Here is an 18,663-nt window from a genome sequence, read left to right on the forward strand (position 1 = left end):
TGACGCAACTTCCCTGGTATTCATTGCCTCTTTAAAAAAAGGATTCATGCTAGACGACAATGCTCTATGCTGGTCAAGAAATATTTACGCCTGGCAATGATGTGTAATAATGCCATGTTGTTACGAGTATCATAAATCAATGAGTTTAATAATTACATATTTTTCCGCACAAAAAGCATTTGATCACTTTTATAAGAGACTGTTCACAATCTTTCACTTGAAATTTACGTTGGGAATTATGAGGATGGGATGGATAAAATTAGAAGATGCTTTTGAAAATATGAAAACACACCTTTGGAAAGCATGTTGTTCGAATTTGACACAAAAGGTAATATGTTTCTATGAATGTCACGTTACCTTGACAAGGCTTCTTCAACACTGTTCTCCATGGTGATGTTATCAACCAACCTCTGTCATAAGAGGCTCCACAGATGTTTGAAAATTGGTAAATCATACATTGGGTTTTATGTAGCAAAATATTCATTCGCGATCACAGACACTCTTACGTGGCGTGGCCAAATTGATTTCATTAACGGCTGTTATCAAGGGTGTGGTTTTGGCCGCGGACGAATGAATTTAGCTCAAGTAGTCCGTTGGCTAGGAAAAGTTGGTTTGCCACACTTATAGAGGTCCACAATAATTGGTACAGATACTAAAGCTTTAGTCTCTTCACAGCACAGGGCCAAGAGGACGGGCACCATTCAACTGATTTCAGATCCATGAGCCATGACTTGTGAGGTTCGGAATATTTTTGTTAGGTTTTCTCCGGAAAATTTGTCTTATATATTCGCCGAACCTTTTAATTTGCTCAGGAAGTGCAATTTTTTGCTTGTATTTGATTTCTTACAATGCATCTCAACAGTACGGAGCATGGATTGTTTCATTTGAGTACTGTGGTTCTTTAAGAACGGCCCAATTCTGCTCAAAGGTGCCTTAATCCTAGATAGGGATGGAAGTTTCATGTGCCAAGTTGACATGTTCCTTAACACGCTTGTTACTTTTACTTTTGGTTTGATTTAACTACATATCTTGGTTCCCTACGTATATTCCATCCTTTTATATACTGGTAGACCACGAGAGGAAGTTATTGTACTCAGATTTGTCGTTAAATAATGCAATCTATTATTTTGGTAAATCTTTTGATGTTATTTGAAAGTCTGACCCAACAATGATGTTCACAATAATCTTCTTCAAATTAACAGATTTATAAATATGCACGCCAAGTTTTGATCAAGGGATTAAGAACTGTTGCAGCCGGTCTTTGAATTGAAGATATAAACTTTTATTGAAGTACAACACTGCTAACTTCAAGAAATAATTGGTAACAACCTGAATGATGTTGAATTAACCCCATTGTAAATTTTAACCTGTTTGGGGAGTTTGGGTTAGAATGTTACTTAATATATTAATACTTGACAAAGATATTTCCTTACTGTCTTGAAATGTAGTCATCACGTTTTTTAAATACTTTTTTCTCTAAACTCTAAACTTGGCAATTCTCAACCAATAGTGATATGACCAGGTTGTTTTTGCTTCTTTTGGGCCAAAAAATACCGGACATTTTCATCTTACATGACGGAAAATTGCGTCTTTCACTCGGGTTGCTACTCCCTGGGTCTTGAAACTGTCGAATCGGAGAGCAACGTGGTACCTCGGGTCACCCCGAACCATGTAGTCAACCAGATTCATGGCCTCGAGCGTGCTCTGCGTCGACCTAGGGAGGCAAGAGTAAGTAGAGCCAGTGCCGTCGGAGGAGCAAGGACGGAAGGAGCGGTCGGCTCTACTCCTCCACCTCTGGCACTTCTTACTCTTGCCTCCCCAAGTCGACACAATGCACTCGGACATGAAACTGGTCGATTGCATGGTTCAGATTTGCCCTCAATCCACTTATCTCCTCCTCTCTAGTTTTCCACCCCAGGGAGTAGGATACCCTCGTAAGAAAATAGCTATTCAAATGTGATCTCAAACACCTTCCAATATTTGAAGTGAGAGAAATCGGCCTGTAATTACTGGGGAGCGACTTATCTCCCCCTTTAAAAATTGGAACAACATGAGCTAACTTTAGTGAAGATGGAAACTTGCCCTGATCCAAGATGCAGCCATCAAGTACGAGAAAACAGGAGCGAGAACCAGTGAGCATCTAATCAGAAACTGAGATGTCACACCATCAGGACCAGGAGAGCTGGAAAGCCTCAAGTCCCTCATGGCCTCTAAAGCATCTGATCTGTGACTACAAGATCATCTAAACGCTCAGCTTGACTAACCATGTCAATCCAACAAATCATTCTCAGAGCAATGAGCTGTTGCTTCCGAACTCAGTGGGTTGAAAACCATAAGAGAACTGATCTCCAAGCATGTTAGCCATAGTCTCTACATTGCTAATGGCTGCCCCATCAACCTCAAAAGGCCCAACAGAGTGTTTCATTTTTCTCTTAGAAGTTCGCATAAGAGAAAAATGCCTTCGGATTCGACCTGACCTCCTGAACCACCTTACTCTCAGTTTGTAACTGGTCATATTCGATGGAGGCCTTAATCTTACCCTGAACTACGTCAAACTTTTTTGGAGACTAGCCATAATCACTGGATTCGAAGTGCTCTTCAGCCTTTTTGCTAGTTTGCAACTCTTTTTGTACAAAGTCTTCCTATATTTTGGATTTTTTGTCCGTGTACCACCTTTCTGAACACATTCAGAGATTGCTAAACTGGAGCAAACTTCCTTAAAAACTGAAACTAACTTATCAATGGCTGCATCTATGGACGATTCCTGTTTCAGAATTGAAATCATGTCAATTTCTTCTAATCTTTCTATAATCAACGGCCAATATTCATCTTTGAACTTGACCTTAGCCAGACCGACTTTTTGACCGGTTTTACTCTAGAGCACGCCGGCTTTTGAGTAATGGTCGACCCTATCTCGAGAACATGATGATCTGACAGATTACTAGGTGTCACATGGACATACTGGATCAGATCAGGGTCATTGGAAAAGACCAAGTCGAGAAGCCTATTCTCTCTAGTGGCTACACCAACGTGCTGGGAGAAATTGCGCAAGATCGCGAATTCTTCCGGCTTTTCGAACGACTGAGATGTCGATTTCGAAATGGGAATATACCCATCAGGACTAACCTCCCACTCTACAACGCTAGCCGGAAAATTAAAGTCCCCTGCAAAGAAACCTTCGAGCAAACTGCCAGGTCCAACTCATTTCCAGTGAATTTGAGAGCTGACGAAAAAGAGCTTGCTGAACAAGAAGGGGTCTATACATTGTAACAATAGACAAATCAAGACCTCGAAGATGACAAAAACTAGACTCTACTTCTCCATTCGACATTGGTACATGACTAATGTGCAAATCATTCCTAACATATGGCATACGCCCCCATGTGGGAATATGGGATTATCAGGGCGTATCCTATCACAACGAACTAAGTTGAAACCAACTATGGTTAGTTCTTCATCTAAGACCCCTGGCCGAAGCCAGGTTTCTGTTATAGAGATGAATGCAACTCTCTTTCAACGGCTAGTTCTTCTAAGATCTTAACTTTTGTGCTGTCTTTTTTAGAAATCAGACAATGCACATTCAAATATAGCCCCTTTACGGGCCTCTCTTTGACGGACCAAGTTCACAAGATCTTGGACCATCCTCTCCAACCGTAAAAAATCCTCTTATCAACAAAGCTACGTTCTACTGGAGGCAATGCATGAGCTAATGGGGATGGTTGGGTTTGAGAATGGTTGGGCAGCTACATTTGAATAGGAACGTATTTTGGAATAGGGGTGGGCAAGGAATATTAGGGAGGAGAGTTTTTATAGGAATAGGGGTGGATTGGGTATTTGAAGGAAGAGGAGGGAATTGGGAGAGAGGTGGGGGGTAGGAGGAGAGGGAGGGAGGAAGCTAAATGGGTTAAGGAAGGGGGTGGGGTGGGATTAGGTTTAGGAATAGGGTCAGCTCTAAAACTACGAAACTGAGCTATCCTATTTCTCGGCTTTCTTTGCGTCCCTTCAACATGGACGGAGGTCACCGTACATTAAAGCACGTCTTAAGTCTCATGGACTGACGGCACATGTACGGGTGAAAAAAAAGGACAATCTACCTTTGAACATCCCTTCTTACTATTGTACTTCTCAAGGCCGAATTTGAGAAGGTTTTGACACCATTTAGGGTGGTCAAACTGACAGCCTTTTCCTTCTTCAGGACAAGGCTGCTTTCGATAAACAGGACAGACTATTTTCTCTACAACTGTCTTTTCCTGCGCTTTTTCAAGAGGAGATACTACTTCAACTTCTACGTTGGTCAAATTAGTCGACTTCTCAACTACTGGGTGAGCCTGTTCTTCAAGCAGTACCCTGGTTTCATTGACCAGAGCAACTAAAGCCTCTATAACAAACGGCTTATTGACTATGGAAGGGTCCTTTCCAGCCAAGACCAGGTCCAAACATTGTCTAGCCTCTTTGCTGACTTTTCCTAAAATAGCTTCCATCATGAATGCAGGAGGAACTATCTATTAGTAACAAAATCAACAGGCCAAGAAAAAGAGAAGAAAAGACTAAAAAAGCTGTGCAATCTTGTCCTGAGATACAGGACAACAGAGCAAAATAGGAATGAAATACTTAACATCAAACTAACATACAAATCAAAGATGGAGATAGTAAACAAGAAGTAAGTGACAGAGAAAAGCAAGGAATCAAGAACATATGTAAACTAGGACATCAACAAGAAAAAACAGAAATAAACTCAACTAACTGGTCGACACCAAAATAAGTCAATACAGTAATGAACAATAACTTCTAACTCTAAAGGACCAATACAATCAAACTGAAGAACTACACATAACGATTTGGAACTAGAAAAACTACACTACAAATCAGAAAGAAACTGCTAAAGCTAGACATAAACATAAATGAGCAATAAACTTATTAGGTTTAAAATAATTACGTCTTACCAAAGAGCTGGAAAAACAAACCTAATTGAGTGAATGAATGGCAATTCCCATTCATTCACCCACACACAAACACCACGAACACTACACGTGCACAGCAACCAAGGAGCAACAGAGGAAGTCACACCTTGGTTCGAAATTCCTGGGAGATAAGAACGAGAGCAAACTAAATGCGTCTGTTCTCAGCGAGCTCCAAAACAGGAATGAAGTTTAAGTCCAGAGATAGCATCACGATGCTAACTCTGTACAAGTCGATTGTCCAGCCACATCTTGAATATGCCTCATTTGGGCTCCAATGAGTTCAGCAGGTTTGCAAAAGGTCGAGTAAGTCCAAAGATGTTTCACTAGGAACATCAAAGGATTGAGAGAGCTCTCATATTGGGAAAGGCTAAAATATGGGACTGTACAGTGTTCAGAGAAGGTACGAAAGGTATCTGATACTGTACGTCTTCAAAAGTATCCATGAGCTTTGTCCCAACCCAGGGTTTAGGTCAGTTCTAGTGACCGTAGAGGCTTAATTGCGTTTTGAGAGCACCTTCAAGCCTTCGAGAATCCAGGCTAGTTCAAACAATGAAGTCCACATCTCTTCTTTCTCGGGCTCCTTCATTGTTTAATTTGCTTCCCTCTGATATTCGTAGGGAATACGTAGGCCTTGTTGATCCGGTAGCATCTTTCAAGTCAGACTTGGACAAATTTTTAGATAGCATACCAGATCAACCCTACATTCAAGGACTAGCTCGGTCTGCCAACTCAAATTCGTTGGTAGACCAAATATCATATAAAAATTGAAAGGTAATAAATAGACGAATTATAGCCTTTCATTTTAATAGTACTGGGGATTACATTCCCTGTAGCGGTTAGAAAAGCCCTCGAAAAACCAAACCGAAAAGAAAAAAAAAGAACCACCTTTCTCTCAGTTTGCAGGTGGTCATTTGCGGTGGAGGCCTTAATCTTACCCTGAACTACGTCCAGCGTTTTTTTGGAGACTGCCCACAATTACTGGAATCGTAGTGCTCTTCAGCCATTTTGCAAGTTTGCAACTCTTTTTGAACAAAGTCTTCCTATATTTTGGATTTTTTTGTCCGTCTCCCACCCTTGGAAACACATTCAGAGATGGGGAGACTGGTGCAAGCTTCCTCAAAAACTGAAACTAACTTATCAATGGCTGCATCTATGGACGATTCCTGTTTCAGAATTGAAACCAGATCCAGTTCTTCTAATCTTTCTATAATCAACGTCCAATGTTCATCTTTGAACTGGAACTTGGTCAGACCGACCTTTTTGGCCGGTTTTGCTGTAGCGCACGCCGGCTACAAATTATTTGATCGACCAACTAATTAGAGTTGGCTGATCTGGCCATGGCGTACGTCAGTAGTAGAGTGGATAGCTCGGTCGAAGATCGAACGTCTTCTTGCGAGGTTTGGTAGAGCTATGCTTCACATCCTGATCAGATGCATTCCCACTGACAGAGTGCTCAATGTGGGTTTGCTCTGCACTTTTTGGCTATATTTATTGGTTGGTTCTGGTCACTGGTCACCTTCGGCTAAAATCGCTTGAATGGCTAGTGTTGCATCAGTATTTTTTGGGACGCCATCTTGATTAAGTTTTCCTGGATCCAAAGTAACATCGAGCCTATTCAATATCGGTATGTTGTAATTATTCATTTGTGTCCGTTGTCTTATAATTTGTAATGTTAAATAGAAACCGTCATTTCATGGACTGGATAATTGGTTTGGATTTATTCGGTGGACGCGTTTACGAGAATAGGTCTTAGCCGCAACGTGCACATTAGGGTGTACGTTACACTCAATGAATTCCATCTTCATGTTCAAGCAACTCGATTAGGAGGTATCGCAAAACTGAAAGGTCTTCTAGAGAGGTGTCAGAGAGCTTTCCCCTCCAGTAGTGCTGTACTCCATGATCTGGCTAACTCTTGAATATAAGGTTGATCAGGAGTTTTAGTCGCAAACTTGTCCAAGTTTGTCACGTTGGCCATTGATGGCTATTGTCTGTTTTTGGTTTGGCTTGGGTTTTAACAGGATTTGCTAGCGGCAACAAGGAAGATAACCCCTATCACTACTAGAGTAAAGAGTGATCATGCGTGTAATTGTTGCCACTTAAACCTCATACGATATTAAGTCTATGAACGAATTTAAGGTAGCAAATCGGGCAAGCCCTTGAATGTAAGGTTGATTTGGAATGCTTAATAAAAGTTTGACTGAAAATCTGACTTAAAGAAATATGTTGCTATCATAGATCAACCTCATCTACTTATTCTCTACGAATGTTAGAGAGAAATGAAGGAGCCCAAGAAAGAAGAGGAAAGGACTTAATTCTTTGACTAGCCTGGATTCCCAGAAGCTTGAACGTGCTCCGCCAGATGCATATTAAGATTGATAAGCTTCATATCAAAAATCCATGTTCCTCGTATTGTCACGTTTGATCACCTGCGTCCTTTTGTGGGATTTGGGAACCAATTTCAATCCATTTTAAGGTATGCCATGTTTGAATCCGGCAAAGAAATATATACATACATTTTTGTTTAATCCAGTTTCAGCCAAATTCGATTGATTTGATGCACTTGTTTATTTAGAGAACTTTTCTCACGATCTGAATCATTTCCAGTAGGGCAAGTAGGAGTTTGAAGTCAATGGTTTAGGAAAAGCGTACGAAAGTGCGCTGACTTTCAGACGAATCCATCTTTCTTGAATCCGGATTCCAAAGTCTAATCTCAAAAAGTAAAATAATTGCCCCAATAATGCATCCACATGACAAGAGTATTATCGGTGTCCATAACATTTCCAAACTCATCCTCAAAGTTTCCGACGATTCATATTGTGATCCTCCTGATGTTGAAGGTAAAGCAATAATGGGAATGGGTTTGTATAAGTTCCTCTTGAACAACCCAAGCTCATGGTATGTGGTGATCACGTCGTTGACTTCTGGGGTGTAGGGCGAATATTTTTGGATGCGAATAGACATGTAAAAGTTGTTCAAAGCATCATTAGAGATCCTCAGGTTGGGGAAACCCAACGTCTGTTGGAACAAATACGAATAGAGGACGTTCTCATCGTTGGTGAAGTAGACATCACCATTGTTCAAAACCCCAGTCTCGACATGAGGTTCCAAAGATCCCTCCTCTGCTTCAGAACTGAACCAACCGCCCGTTTCATCGACCCAACGAAGCACCGCCTCAAAACCGGGCGACACCTTTTGTCGGCGCAGAAACACAAACAGATTATTGGCATGAATGAACTTGTCATACTTGAGAATATCTTCATGACTGTTGATTTCGGGCTCTAAACTAGGAGCAATCAGGTTGGTCCTGAGGTTGGAGGTGTAGAAACTGACTACCAAGAGTGCAAACACGGACCACATCAGGGCAGACATTTTGCCTAGAATGAGAAGTAGACTGGAGTGTGTCACTTAACTTTGACATGTATAACAATCGAATCGAATGGAATGTATAAATCATGTTTTTTTTTCATGATCTGGTTGCATTTGATGTCTTTACTTTGATTGATTTGAAGTTTTTCCATAAATTTCGTCGTAAGAGGAAGAATTAGGGTAACTTTAGCTAGAAGACCACAAAAAACTGATTTGTTTGAAAAGGCTGGCAATATAAGCACAAAATTTCCTTGCTTTCCTCCCTTTGGTAAACACTTAAAAGAACTATCAATTTGAGATGTGACTTTGAAATCGTCATTTACTGAAATTCTGTTACATTGAGTGCCATAAAATTTGTCTCCACCTTGAAGCGAGATGAGTCGAACATAAGCAGGCCTGTCGAAAAATTGTAAATATAATTGGCAAACAATGCAATCAAAAATCCAGAAAATAATGCAAACAATGCAAAAAGATTAGACAAAGTTGTCCCAATCGAGGTTTTAGGGTCAATTGCAGCGACCAGAGAGACTTAATCTGCATTTTTAGAGCACCCTCAAGCCCTCGAGAATCCAGGCTAGTTCGAACAATGAAGTCCACTTCTCTTCTTTTTCGGGCTCCTTCATTGTTTAATTTGCTTCCCTCTAATATTCGTAGGGAATACGTAGGCCTTATTGATCCGGTCGCATCGGTAGCATCTTTCAAGCCAAACTTGGACAAACTTTTAAGTAGCATTCCAGATCAGTCTACATTCAAGGACTAGCTTGGTCAGCCAACTAAAAATTGTCAGTAGACCAAATATCATTTAAAGAATAAAAGGGGGAGGACAAAAATCCAAAATCAGAACNTGGTCAGCCAACTAAAAATTGTCAGTAGACCAAATATCATTCAAAGAATAAAAGGGGGAGGACAAAAATCCAAAATCAGAACTTATTCCATCATTTGAAAATGTCAAGCATGGTTGCACATTAAAAGCTACAATTTATATTTGCTCAACGGGACTCGAGGGAGTTTTGTCAAGCTTTATAATTTTTTTTTTCACATAGAGAATTGTTCGAAGAGTGAGCTCAGCTGGGCTTACCTGCGGACCAAGTCGGGAACCAATTGATTTTGTCCGGCTCGACAAAAGATGTGAAAGTGAGCAAGAAGAAGTCAGCCGGATTTCCAGGGTTGTTGTATCTTCCTGAATCCTTAATCTTGAACTTATAAACGTAAAATATAGTTTGAAAAGTGACTGCAAAACAGGTCAATGTGAGGAAGACAGCTGCCCAACTCAGTTTATCGAATCCTCGAGCCACATTCTCAAAGGCCACTGTTTTTTGAGGTTGTCGAGCCGCATATCTCATTTGAGAAAACAGAACGTAATTGGAGAGATCAAAAAATACGAAATTGTGATAAAACTGCAATCCAGGGATAGAAGCTTGATATTCTCCACGATAGAGCTGAAAACATGAACAAACATGAAAGATTAGAACTAATTTGACATTTCTTTTAAAGCTAGGAAATAGTAACAGGACTCAGACCCTTGTCACTTACTTTGCAAAATGCTGCGCTATTTTTTGTGTTGGAGAGTGGGACTTATTAACCGTTACTGAGAATGTTATCCCCAATACTATCAAATGACAATTTAACAATTGTTACCTAGTAATATTCGATTAATTTCTGATCCAACAAGAATGTACAGTTGGCAAAACTGCCTTGCCTTGTATATAGTATTGGCTGGAATGCTAATAAAAACTGACTTGCCCATGTGTGATTTAAAAAAATAGCTAATTGTTCGATACTTAGAATAAAAAACACAAGTCAAAAACAGTAATCATGGCCTTTTAACAACGAGTACATACTATTTATAGTGAGCAAAGGAAATGACTCAAAATGGTTTGGCATGTATAAAACTAACACACAGTTAGGAGGGGATTAAATAAGATTGAACCAATGCAAAAGAGTTTCACGAGATATATTGACGGGCTGTCGAAATTAAGTTATTGGGAACGCCTCGTATCATTGGGATTATACAGTATTCAGCGTCTGTATAAACGTTACCTAATCCTTTATGTGTTTCAATGTCTCCATTCCTTTGTCCTAACCCGGGAATACGACATAGCGTTAGCGAGAGACGAGGAATCTCATGTGAAATGCGTCAAAAGATCAATCACTTGAATTAAAAAGATTGTGAGAGGCTTAAAATCTTCTTTTGTCTTAAACCGGGCACCAACTTTGTGCAACTTGCTGCCGTGCTCTCTTAAACGATTCTATGCATTAGATGACCCATTGTTAAGTTTTAAACGTGACTTAGATCGTTTTTTTGCTAACGATCCCAGACCAGCCTTACATTCAAGGGTGCCCTCGAGCGGCTAATTCAAGCAGTTTACACGACCAAATATTTTATGAATTATAACGCATCATGACTTAAAGGGAATTTCATTCCCTTGTATCTCTTACAAACCCGGGAATCATCAAACAAAATAAAATCGCCAAAAGCAACTCACGCACTTTTTAATTCCGCTCAATATTTGGTAGAGGCTAGCCCACAAAGGACCGTGTGAAGTATAGAATGTAGCCTTATTTCGTGTGGCGTAGGAAGCCTAGTGTTTGGAACTAACGAAAGTGAAGTGTAAAGTGCGGGAAAATTTCGAAATCGAGCAAAACTGAATGATCTTAGTGCAACAATCAAGTGTTGGCAAAAGTGACAGTAGATACTGCCACTCTTGATCTATTAAGTTGTTATATCCACAATTTTAGCTGAAGACAGCATTGGAGATAATCAAGGCTTGAGTAACGCTACCGGTTATTCATTACTTTTCTGGAAAAGTAACTGTAACTGAATGCGTTTTTAGATTCCTCCCTTTATCGGTACTTTCTTTTTTATTAAAGAGGGAAAGAAAACTGTAAGGGTTTCCTACCTGATATTTTTAAACTTCCGTCTCTAATGCAGAGACTTACTTAACTTCCCACTGACAGGATCAAATAAAATTCAAGGAAGTCATTTGTTTCACGTCATATTTACTTAATTTAAGAAATGCGCATTAACGTTTTTTTGTAATTTTAGGCCCTTTTTTCTTCAAAAGTAATAACAGTGGTAACGCGTTGCTTTTTCTAAAAAACATCGGTAGCGGTAATACGTTACGTTATCTAAAAAGTATTGGTAACGGCAACGCATTACTTTTTCAAGAAAGTGTTGTTAAAGGTAACGCGTTACTTTTTCTCAAAAGTATCGGCAATGGTTACACATTACTTTTTCTGAAAAGTAATGGTGACCGTCATGTGTTATCTGTTTTCGGTAAAGGTTCAAGCAAACCGATTGCAAAAACCAAAATGATGTATTATTGGTGTAAGTCACTGAATCATGGGGAAAGATCTCATACACTGGATTCAAACAACATCCAAAGAGCATACAGACGTTATCTTAGTGTTTTGATATCAAGTGTCTCCACTGTAGTAATCAGATCTTAGACTAATCCAACTATGTTTCTTTCTCTTGTTGACGAAGGTTCCCACAATTTGCATAAATGCTTACCGATCAGGACATCTACGGCCTTTATCCCAACCCAGATGTCGAACACACCCAGGGTTCAGAAGGGTGACCTGACTTGCACCATACGAGGTAAAGTCTAAACAAACCGATAAACAGCATTAAGGCTTCTGTTTTTGTCTGAACAAAGGCCTTGCTCTGAATTATTATTTGCTCACACCTTTTCGACAATTCTGCTTATCAGATGAACCCCAATGAAGGTTATAGCGTGACCTAAATCATTTCACATTACACATTCACATTCACATTATAATTAAACTCCTCGAATTTTCTATTTTTGAGGTGGACTACTCGAACATCCAAATTGGTAAGTAAAGAGCTTACGTAGGTTATATGTCAATGAATTTACGTAAAGAATAAGGAGGGATAGAAAAGATGCAAATGAGGAGGTAAATAAACCAACAAGAAAAATATAAAATGAATTTGAAATCTTTAAACAAATGTGCTTCCCAATATCAATTTCATAAAATACAGTGTTTTTCATGAAGTATCTTTTTCCACAACCAAACAAAGAATATGCTACGATTCGGTTAATTGCTGTAAACCATTCAAGAAAGGACGTCAATCCCATCATAGTGAAAATATCCCGTCTACCTTGGCCAAATTGTGAGTGGCATTCTTGGACGTGATAGAAGTGAAGTCTCCACCGCTCCCCTTTCGAAATTCCAACTTCATCTGGTATTTGTCGGCCAAAAGCCTGATGGCCTCGACGTCTGTACCACTCACAGAATCATTGGCGTCATCAACAAAAATGTTGGGTAACAAGCCATAGTAACCCACAATGAAAGGCTGGTTGAACAACAGGGGCAGACACCTTTCACCTCTCAAACCAAAAGGTCGTGAGAACCCCTTGCTCGATTGCCAATAATTCTCATCGTAGCGCCAATAGCTGAAATATCTTCTGCCACAATAGACATGGACACGCTAACGCATGGACAAAGCATATTTCAAGTCCCTTGGAGTTCCAATAAGCAACTGGAAAGTACTCTACTTACAAAACCCCGACCAGCGATGCCCGCTCTCTCCAAGATGACCACTGGCTTGTTCCATGAGCCCAAATCCAAACTTGTAGTGTTGCCAATAAGGAAGACATTGGCATGAACGTTTCTCTCAATGAGGGTCCTCCAGGTGGTCCCTCGAAACTGGGAATGGATTCCTAAATGAATGATGACTACCAAACACCATGTGGTTTTGTGAATGAAATTGGTCATTTTGAGCACGTCAAACCCTGGGTTTGATGGATCAATTGAGATGAAGCTTGATCCTGGGAGCTGAATTGGAACATTGGAGAGAATGGTACAATGTCTTAATCCAATGTCTTGATAAACTAGATCGAAAATGTCTCGACCAATCAAGTCATTGTTGTTCCCAGACATGATAACCGTACAAGGGGAAGTTTCCTCGAAATCTGATCCTATCTGTCAATCACGGCTGGCTGATAAATAGATAGAAAAGGTAACTGTCACGGCAATTACGACGATTTTTACGTCGCTTTGACATTTGATAATTTCAATGAGTGACACATGGTATTTGCAAAAGGATCCACTTTTAGAGACTCGTTTCTTGAGACGAGAACAAGAACAGGGTTCTGGACATGGGCCGAAAAATGTTGAAAGCCGGTTTTGTGACGGAAAGGGTCGAAATCTCCACATATATGATGTACTACATTTCTATTTACTGAACAAGACTTGCAGCTCTTGGAAGCGACAGCTGCGTGACAAATTGCAAAAAATTCGAAGGGTTTTGAAAGGCTGTGCACACACAATGGTTCAAACACCCACAAAGTGGACTCAACTCACTGTAGGTTGATTAGCCCTAATCAAAACCCGTCAAAAACCTCATGGTTCATTAGATGACAAGGTTTCTTTTTGTCTTTTATGCTTTTGCAAATGCAATTGATCCAATAAAGCTGAAGTAAAAGAACAATCATTCCTCAATTAATTTATGTATGCAAAAAAACAGGCCTAAACTTAAAGCGTGAAATGTAAAGTTTTCCAGAGACAACGCGCAACCTCTTACTTTCAATTATATTCAAGTCATGGAACCATCTTTTCCAGATCCGATGGGAGGATGATTCAGATGTATTCATCCTTTGTAAGACAAATAAATATGCATTGCATTTCAAACAACTAAGAGCCGAAAAGACAAATCGTATTCTAAAATATCATGTTCTAAAACTGTTTTACAATTGACGAAAACGAGGAAGTTATAAAAAGTTGGATAAAATGTAGTTTGATATTTCCAGGCTTTTCTAACCCCTACAGGGAATTTAGTCCCCACCACAATTCAAATGAAAGTTTATATTTCACGAGAGAGAGGGGAGGGAAAGATTGCTATTATGTTTCGTCCTCGGTTGGTTATTTAAGAGGGCAACAATTGGCTGAAGATGGCCCACAGGGAGCTGGGCGGCTTGTTGAAGAGTGGCGGGCATCTTTCAAGAAATCAATGGCGCATGGTTGACTTTGTAGTAGCAATTCTTGCTGTAGTTCCAATGGGGCTGGATACATGTGACAAGTTCGCTAGTTCGGTGGACGAAGGCAATGCCAGTGTTATTGGTCAGCTCATGGATACACTTAAAAGTATATATTTTAACAAGACTTCAAAACTATTGGATGAGGTGGCAGCACCCTGTAGAGTTAGATGACAACTAGAAATAGCCAAAATATGCTGAAAGACTCCTTTTCATGAGCTAATTTTTCATCCACCACTCAACTATCTTTGACCTCTGAGATACAAACGAATTCTGTAGTTGTTTGATAACCCTTTTTGAACGTACAAATTAAGAGGAATCAGCGTTGAAATTCCGAAAGTATCATTTCCACTGTTTATTGTACTCTGACTTGTTGACGTCAAAGCGTATGTTAAAGTACGCTTCAGAACCTTTACTCAAGGCAATTACTCCTATTTCAAGGCTTAGTCAATTACTATCCACTCTTGGCAATCGTCTTCGCTGTCTGACAATTCATACCATGAGAGGTGCATTCAGTAGCGTGTGTTCAAGTATCAGTATTTGTGCCCTCACACACTACACGTTCATTTCTTCATTCGTAGGCTTTTGCATATTAAATAAAACTTTTACTTAATAGGCCAAGCAATCTATGGCATAGATATAAGGGGCTGGGCTTCTAGATATGCGTATAAAGCCGATCAGCTCGAAGATGATCAACATGGACGGCAGAGAGCCATATACTGATCTATTAATCTATTGGTCCATAGACCATTGGTTCCAGTGGACTTTGATTGGCCACAGGGACGTGCAAACTACAAGCTCTGATTTTAATCTTAAATTGTTAGGATAGCCAGGGTGCACCTCAATCGCTTCAGGTACCACTACCATGATTGAAGCTCATTTACTGTAACCTAGAAATATTTCGTTCACAACATTGTATGCCAGTATACAGCTATTCAAGAATGGTGTGATATAAAGTCAAGTCAAAAATGAATGAAAAGAGAATAGTAAAATAGTTTGTACCAAGATATGGTCAAAATTAAAAGTGTGGAGACAACTACTGGCATTTATACTGAGAGCTTTAGATCAATCTTCTGGCAAGCGAATGCCCAATATTGAAGGCAAAAGTGTTCCTAAGCAATCTTCTCTTTAAAGAAAACATTTTCATGCACAAAAACATCTCGACGTGGTGACCAATATCTGGAATGCTGATCTAAATCTAAAAACCAGGACTTCTCTTGATCTGAGATACTGTATCTATGAAATATTTTGAAGTTGGTGTCATCAATTTCAGATCCAATAACTGTCCAACGTTTAAAGGGTTGCTTTCTTGATAAAATGAATTTGGCATAGTTTAGAACAAAATTGGTATGGACTTCCATACAAAGTGACCAAGTTATGTATGGTTAAGCATTGAGTTTAGATCTGGGATCAACCTCCAACCTCTCATTCAAGCAACTATTGATCTTTGTCATATATTATGGCCCTATTTTTTATCCATTTATGCGCTAATAATGCAAGATGATGATTGAGTTTGGATATTCAAAATCATGAAATATTTGTTTTTTTCCTTGAGGCTAACATAGCATCTGTACTTGGACGTTCCTGGCAACAACAGACACCAAAAATATTTTGCAACTTCACCTGATTTCACCCCACTCGTTCTTTCTATTCACATAAGGTGGATTATTTACGCACTATGCCAGATGTGGGTATCCTTAAAGAAAGTTAGCCTGAGGAAAAAGGGGTTATCGCGATTTTATCACCTTTTTGAATAAAAGAATTGAAAACTCACTTCCTTAGATTCAATATATTTGGTATCTTTCTGTGTGCACTCTAATTTAAGAACGATAGAAACGGTCAATCAAATCCGAACAACCAGAAAGAAATGAGAATCCCAAAAACATGCCAAGGGACCCTCCTACAGAAGCAACAATTGTATTAATTTCAAACAACTGATATTGTGCATTGATGTCTATATAACTCATTACAAATTGCAAGGTTAGCCCTGCTCTCCCATCTTTTGCATAAACTGTCCGCTTGGTAGCGCTGTAGTTTACTTCAATGTCATGGCACGTATACTTGCACAAAAATTTTACTTCCTCGATTGTTTTCTTTAACATTTCTATGGATAGAATGGTTTCATCTCGGTGGGAACAAGTGCGATTGGCGCTTTGAGTCAGCTTTCGGGTGATAGGATGATAACAACAATGAGAGCTGTTCCGACATGCCTCCTGGACAGCTTTGATGACACATTCCACGTGATCCTTGTACTCTATGTTCAAAGTGCAGTAACCGGGTGTTTCCAGATATAAATATTTCAACAGAGTCACCTTCACATCAACGTTTTGCCTTTTGTTTATAGTAAGTTGCTTTGGCGTTTTCAGCCAATAAGGAACGCCGAGAAGGTCAGTTTCGGAATGATGTATGTGAATAAAAGCAGTTATCTCGATATCAGATGGTAGTTTGTTCCACGAAATCTTTAAATAATCATTGGTCATATGTCGAAGATTTCGGAGAACAGCGGTAACACATTTACCATGGTACAAGTGAATGCTCTCCGTTAAAAGCAATGATGAGTTGGCTGCATCAGAAAGGTTTGTTGGAGGGTCAAAAGCTGTGATTTGATCCCCGCGTTGGATTTCTACCCGAAATATCTGTAATGAGTGATTTGTTAAAGTTATTCCAGGCAAGGATTCATGTTTGCTAAAAGGCTGAGGACAAAGTTTGATCAATTAGAAGAAAAGTGGATCGTTAGGCTCAAACGTAATTTCACCAATGTGACGCCTTTTTAGCATTTTTCGGTGACCACCTAGTCATATCATTTATTTCGCTTGTTGTTTGACCTTACATTAACAATATTACTAATGTAGACTAAAATTAAGAGCCTCCTGCATTGAAAGGTGAAGTTTCTGAGTTAGAAGTAGAAAAATAATTAGTGCTAAAGAGCCCCCCGTGATGTAAAATGTAAGAACTGAACCAACCTTTGACCGATGTTACAACATTCAGTCAAGCTTTAACCCACAAAAGTGAGGCTTGTAACAAAAACTTCGAGAAAAAGGAAAACTCAAGAGGTTTGGAACCCTAAATCTACAAGTATGGGATTTTTGAGAGTGTTTGTCATAAAGCAGTATTCTTTAAATGTATATTTAATCAAAGTATTCGAGGGTCTAAAATAGTGAAAATGAGTATTTTCCTCGAAAAATGCATGCAGTTCATCATGTGAAAAAAATGCACTCATTTGCTGGTAACTGGAAAGCGTCTTTTTCATTCTTTCAGCTCTCTATCCACATTCTGAGGGATTCTTGGGTTGTCGAAAAATATTTATGTTCCATTGAGGACTAATCCCAAGTCTTTCTTGGACAAAATCTGTTGATTGTCTTTACCTTCCTTTTCTATGAGTATACTGTTTTATGATGTTAACGTAAGGGTCCATGAACGGAATTACATTTTGTTTCAGGTCATTTTACTCTCACCAACCCATGAATAGATTAGATTTAGGACCTTTGCCAAACAATTAGAATACTAGCCATTCCTAACATGAACTAGTTTTGCATCTTCAACATAAGAAGATATACTGGCAATATTATTAGGATTGTGCTAGTTTGTTAGATCACGTAGCTAGAATGTACAATTGAAGTTGTTAGTCAACAACCTCGAAAAGAGCAAAGGTATTACTAATTGGATATCATACCAACCTGTTCCGAAAGATTGAAAGTGGTAAAATCGAAGAACGAATCCAAACTCTGATTCAAGTCATTCATTGCGGACATGTCGAGTATTCTTTGAGTGTACCAAAAATCTTCCGATAGAGATAGATTCAAAAGGACGTCATGCTTATAACCCGGTTCTAAACAAAGAGTCAAGGGTGGAAGATCCCAACCTGGGGGTTTCATTTCAGAGGAAGTAATTGCAAAGCTCTTTTTCTTCTCTATAAACCGTACAAAGTCGTTATGAACTTGGACCAAGAAACAAATTCCAAAAACCATTCCAAATATGAACTTGACTTGGTTAGCTTTGGGAAGAAACCCTTTAAAGGCCATGGTCCAAGACCTACTAAATATATCCGAAGCGGGTTTAGAGCGAGAGAGTGGGAAGAAAAGGCTCTGCCCATCTTTCACACTTATGCGAGCATTATTTGTTGAATAGAGGCGACAATGCTACTTTGCGTGGGCCAAGTCTTATCATTCATGATACCATAATGATTTATCATAGCTCGCATACAAACCCAGACGTATGTTCAATGACAAGGAGCGTTATTCAAATATTCATACGGATATTCAATATGCGTATTAGTCATAAACATCTCAAAGCCCCCGAGAATCCAGGCTAGTTCAAAGAAATTTGTAAAAAAAAAA

The 18,663-nt window shown here is 39.4% G+C and overlaps 2 protein-coding genes and 1 long non-coding RNA gene across 3 annotated transcripts in view; all 3 read right to left on the reverse strand.

Moving 5' to 3' along the window:
• LOC131882459 (uncharacterized) overlaps window positions 1-6,045 on the reverse strand; it is a 15,732-nt gene extending 9,687 nt beyond the window's left edge. Inside the window, exon 1 of the long non-coding RNA XR_009373486.1 lies at window positions 5,897-6,045. This is a non-coding gene — a long non-coding RNA (uncharacterized LOC131882459). The remainder of the gene's footprint in view (window positions 1-5,896) is intronic.
• Window positions 6,046-7,521: 1,476 nt separating this feature from the next.
• Window positions 7,522-13,527, reverse strand: LOC131882052 (uncharacterized). Its single transcript, XM_059229085.1, has 4 exons — window positions 12,852-13,527; window positions 12,451-12,780; window positions 9,406-9,766; window positions 7,522-8,335 (listed from the first exon to the last, which is right to left on the reverse strand). Exons 1-4 carry the CDS (start codon window positions 13,230-13,232, stop codon window positions 7,596-7,598), a joined length of 1,812 nt encoding a protein of 603 aa, XP_059085068.1. The 5' UTR covers window positions 13,233-13,527; the 3' UTR covers window positions 7,522-7,595.
• Window positions 13,528-16,106: 2,579 nt separating this feature from the next.
• LOC131882120 (uncharacterized) lies at window positions 16,107-18,357 on the reverse strand. The gene is made up of 2 exons (XM_059229174.1): window positions 18,004-18,357; window positions 16,107-16,962 (listed from the first exon to the last, which is right to left on the reverse strand). The coding sequence occupies exons 1-2, from the start codon at window positions 18,346-18,348 to the stop codon at window positions 16,147-16,149; spliced, it is 1,161 nt and encodes a 386-aa protein (XP_059085157.1). The 5' UTR covers window positions 18,349-18,357; the 3' UTR covers window positions 16,107-16,146.
• Window positions 18,358-18,663: the final 306 nt, after the last annotated feature.

This window comes from Tigriopus californicus, chromosome 6, assembly GCF_007210705.1.
Source record: "Tigriopus californicus strain San Diego chromosome 6, Tcal_SD_v2.1, whole genome shotgun sequence".
Taxonomy (NCBI): Eukaryota; Metazoa; Arthropoda; class Copepoda; order Harpacticoida; family Harpacticidae; genus Tigriopus; species Tigriopus californicus.

What these genes read in the sequence shown, in the direction of transcription:
- LOC131882052 (XM_059229085.1), bottom strand. Translation starts at nt 13,232, where the DNA reads ATGTCTGGGAACAACAATGACTTGATTGGTCGAGACATTTTCGATCTA. An exon ending in GCATCGCTGGTCGGGGTTTT is followed by an intron (nt 12,781 to 12,851) that starts GTAAGTAGAGTA and finishes TCCATGCGTTAG; the next exon opens with CGTGTCCATGTCTATTGTGG. An exon ending in GTTCCCGACTTGGTCCGCAG is followed by an intron (nt 8,336 to 9,405) that starts GTAAGCCCAGCT and finishes TTCTCATTCTAG; the next exon opens with GCAAAATGTCTGCCCTGATG.
- LOC131882120 (XM_059229174.1), bottom strand. Translation starts at nt 18,348, where the DNA reads ATGGCCTTTAAAGGGTTTCTTCCCAAAGCTAACCAAGTCAAGTTCATA. An exon ending in CTTTCAATCTTTCGGAACAG is followed by an intron (nt 16,963 to 18,003) that starts GTTGGTATGATA and finishes CACTCATTACAG; the next exon opens with ATATTTCGGGTAGAAATCCA.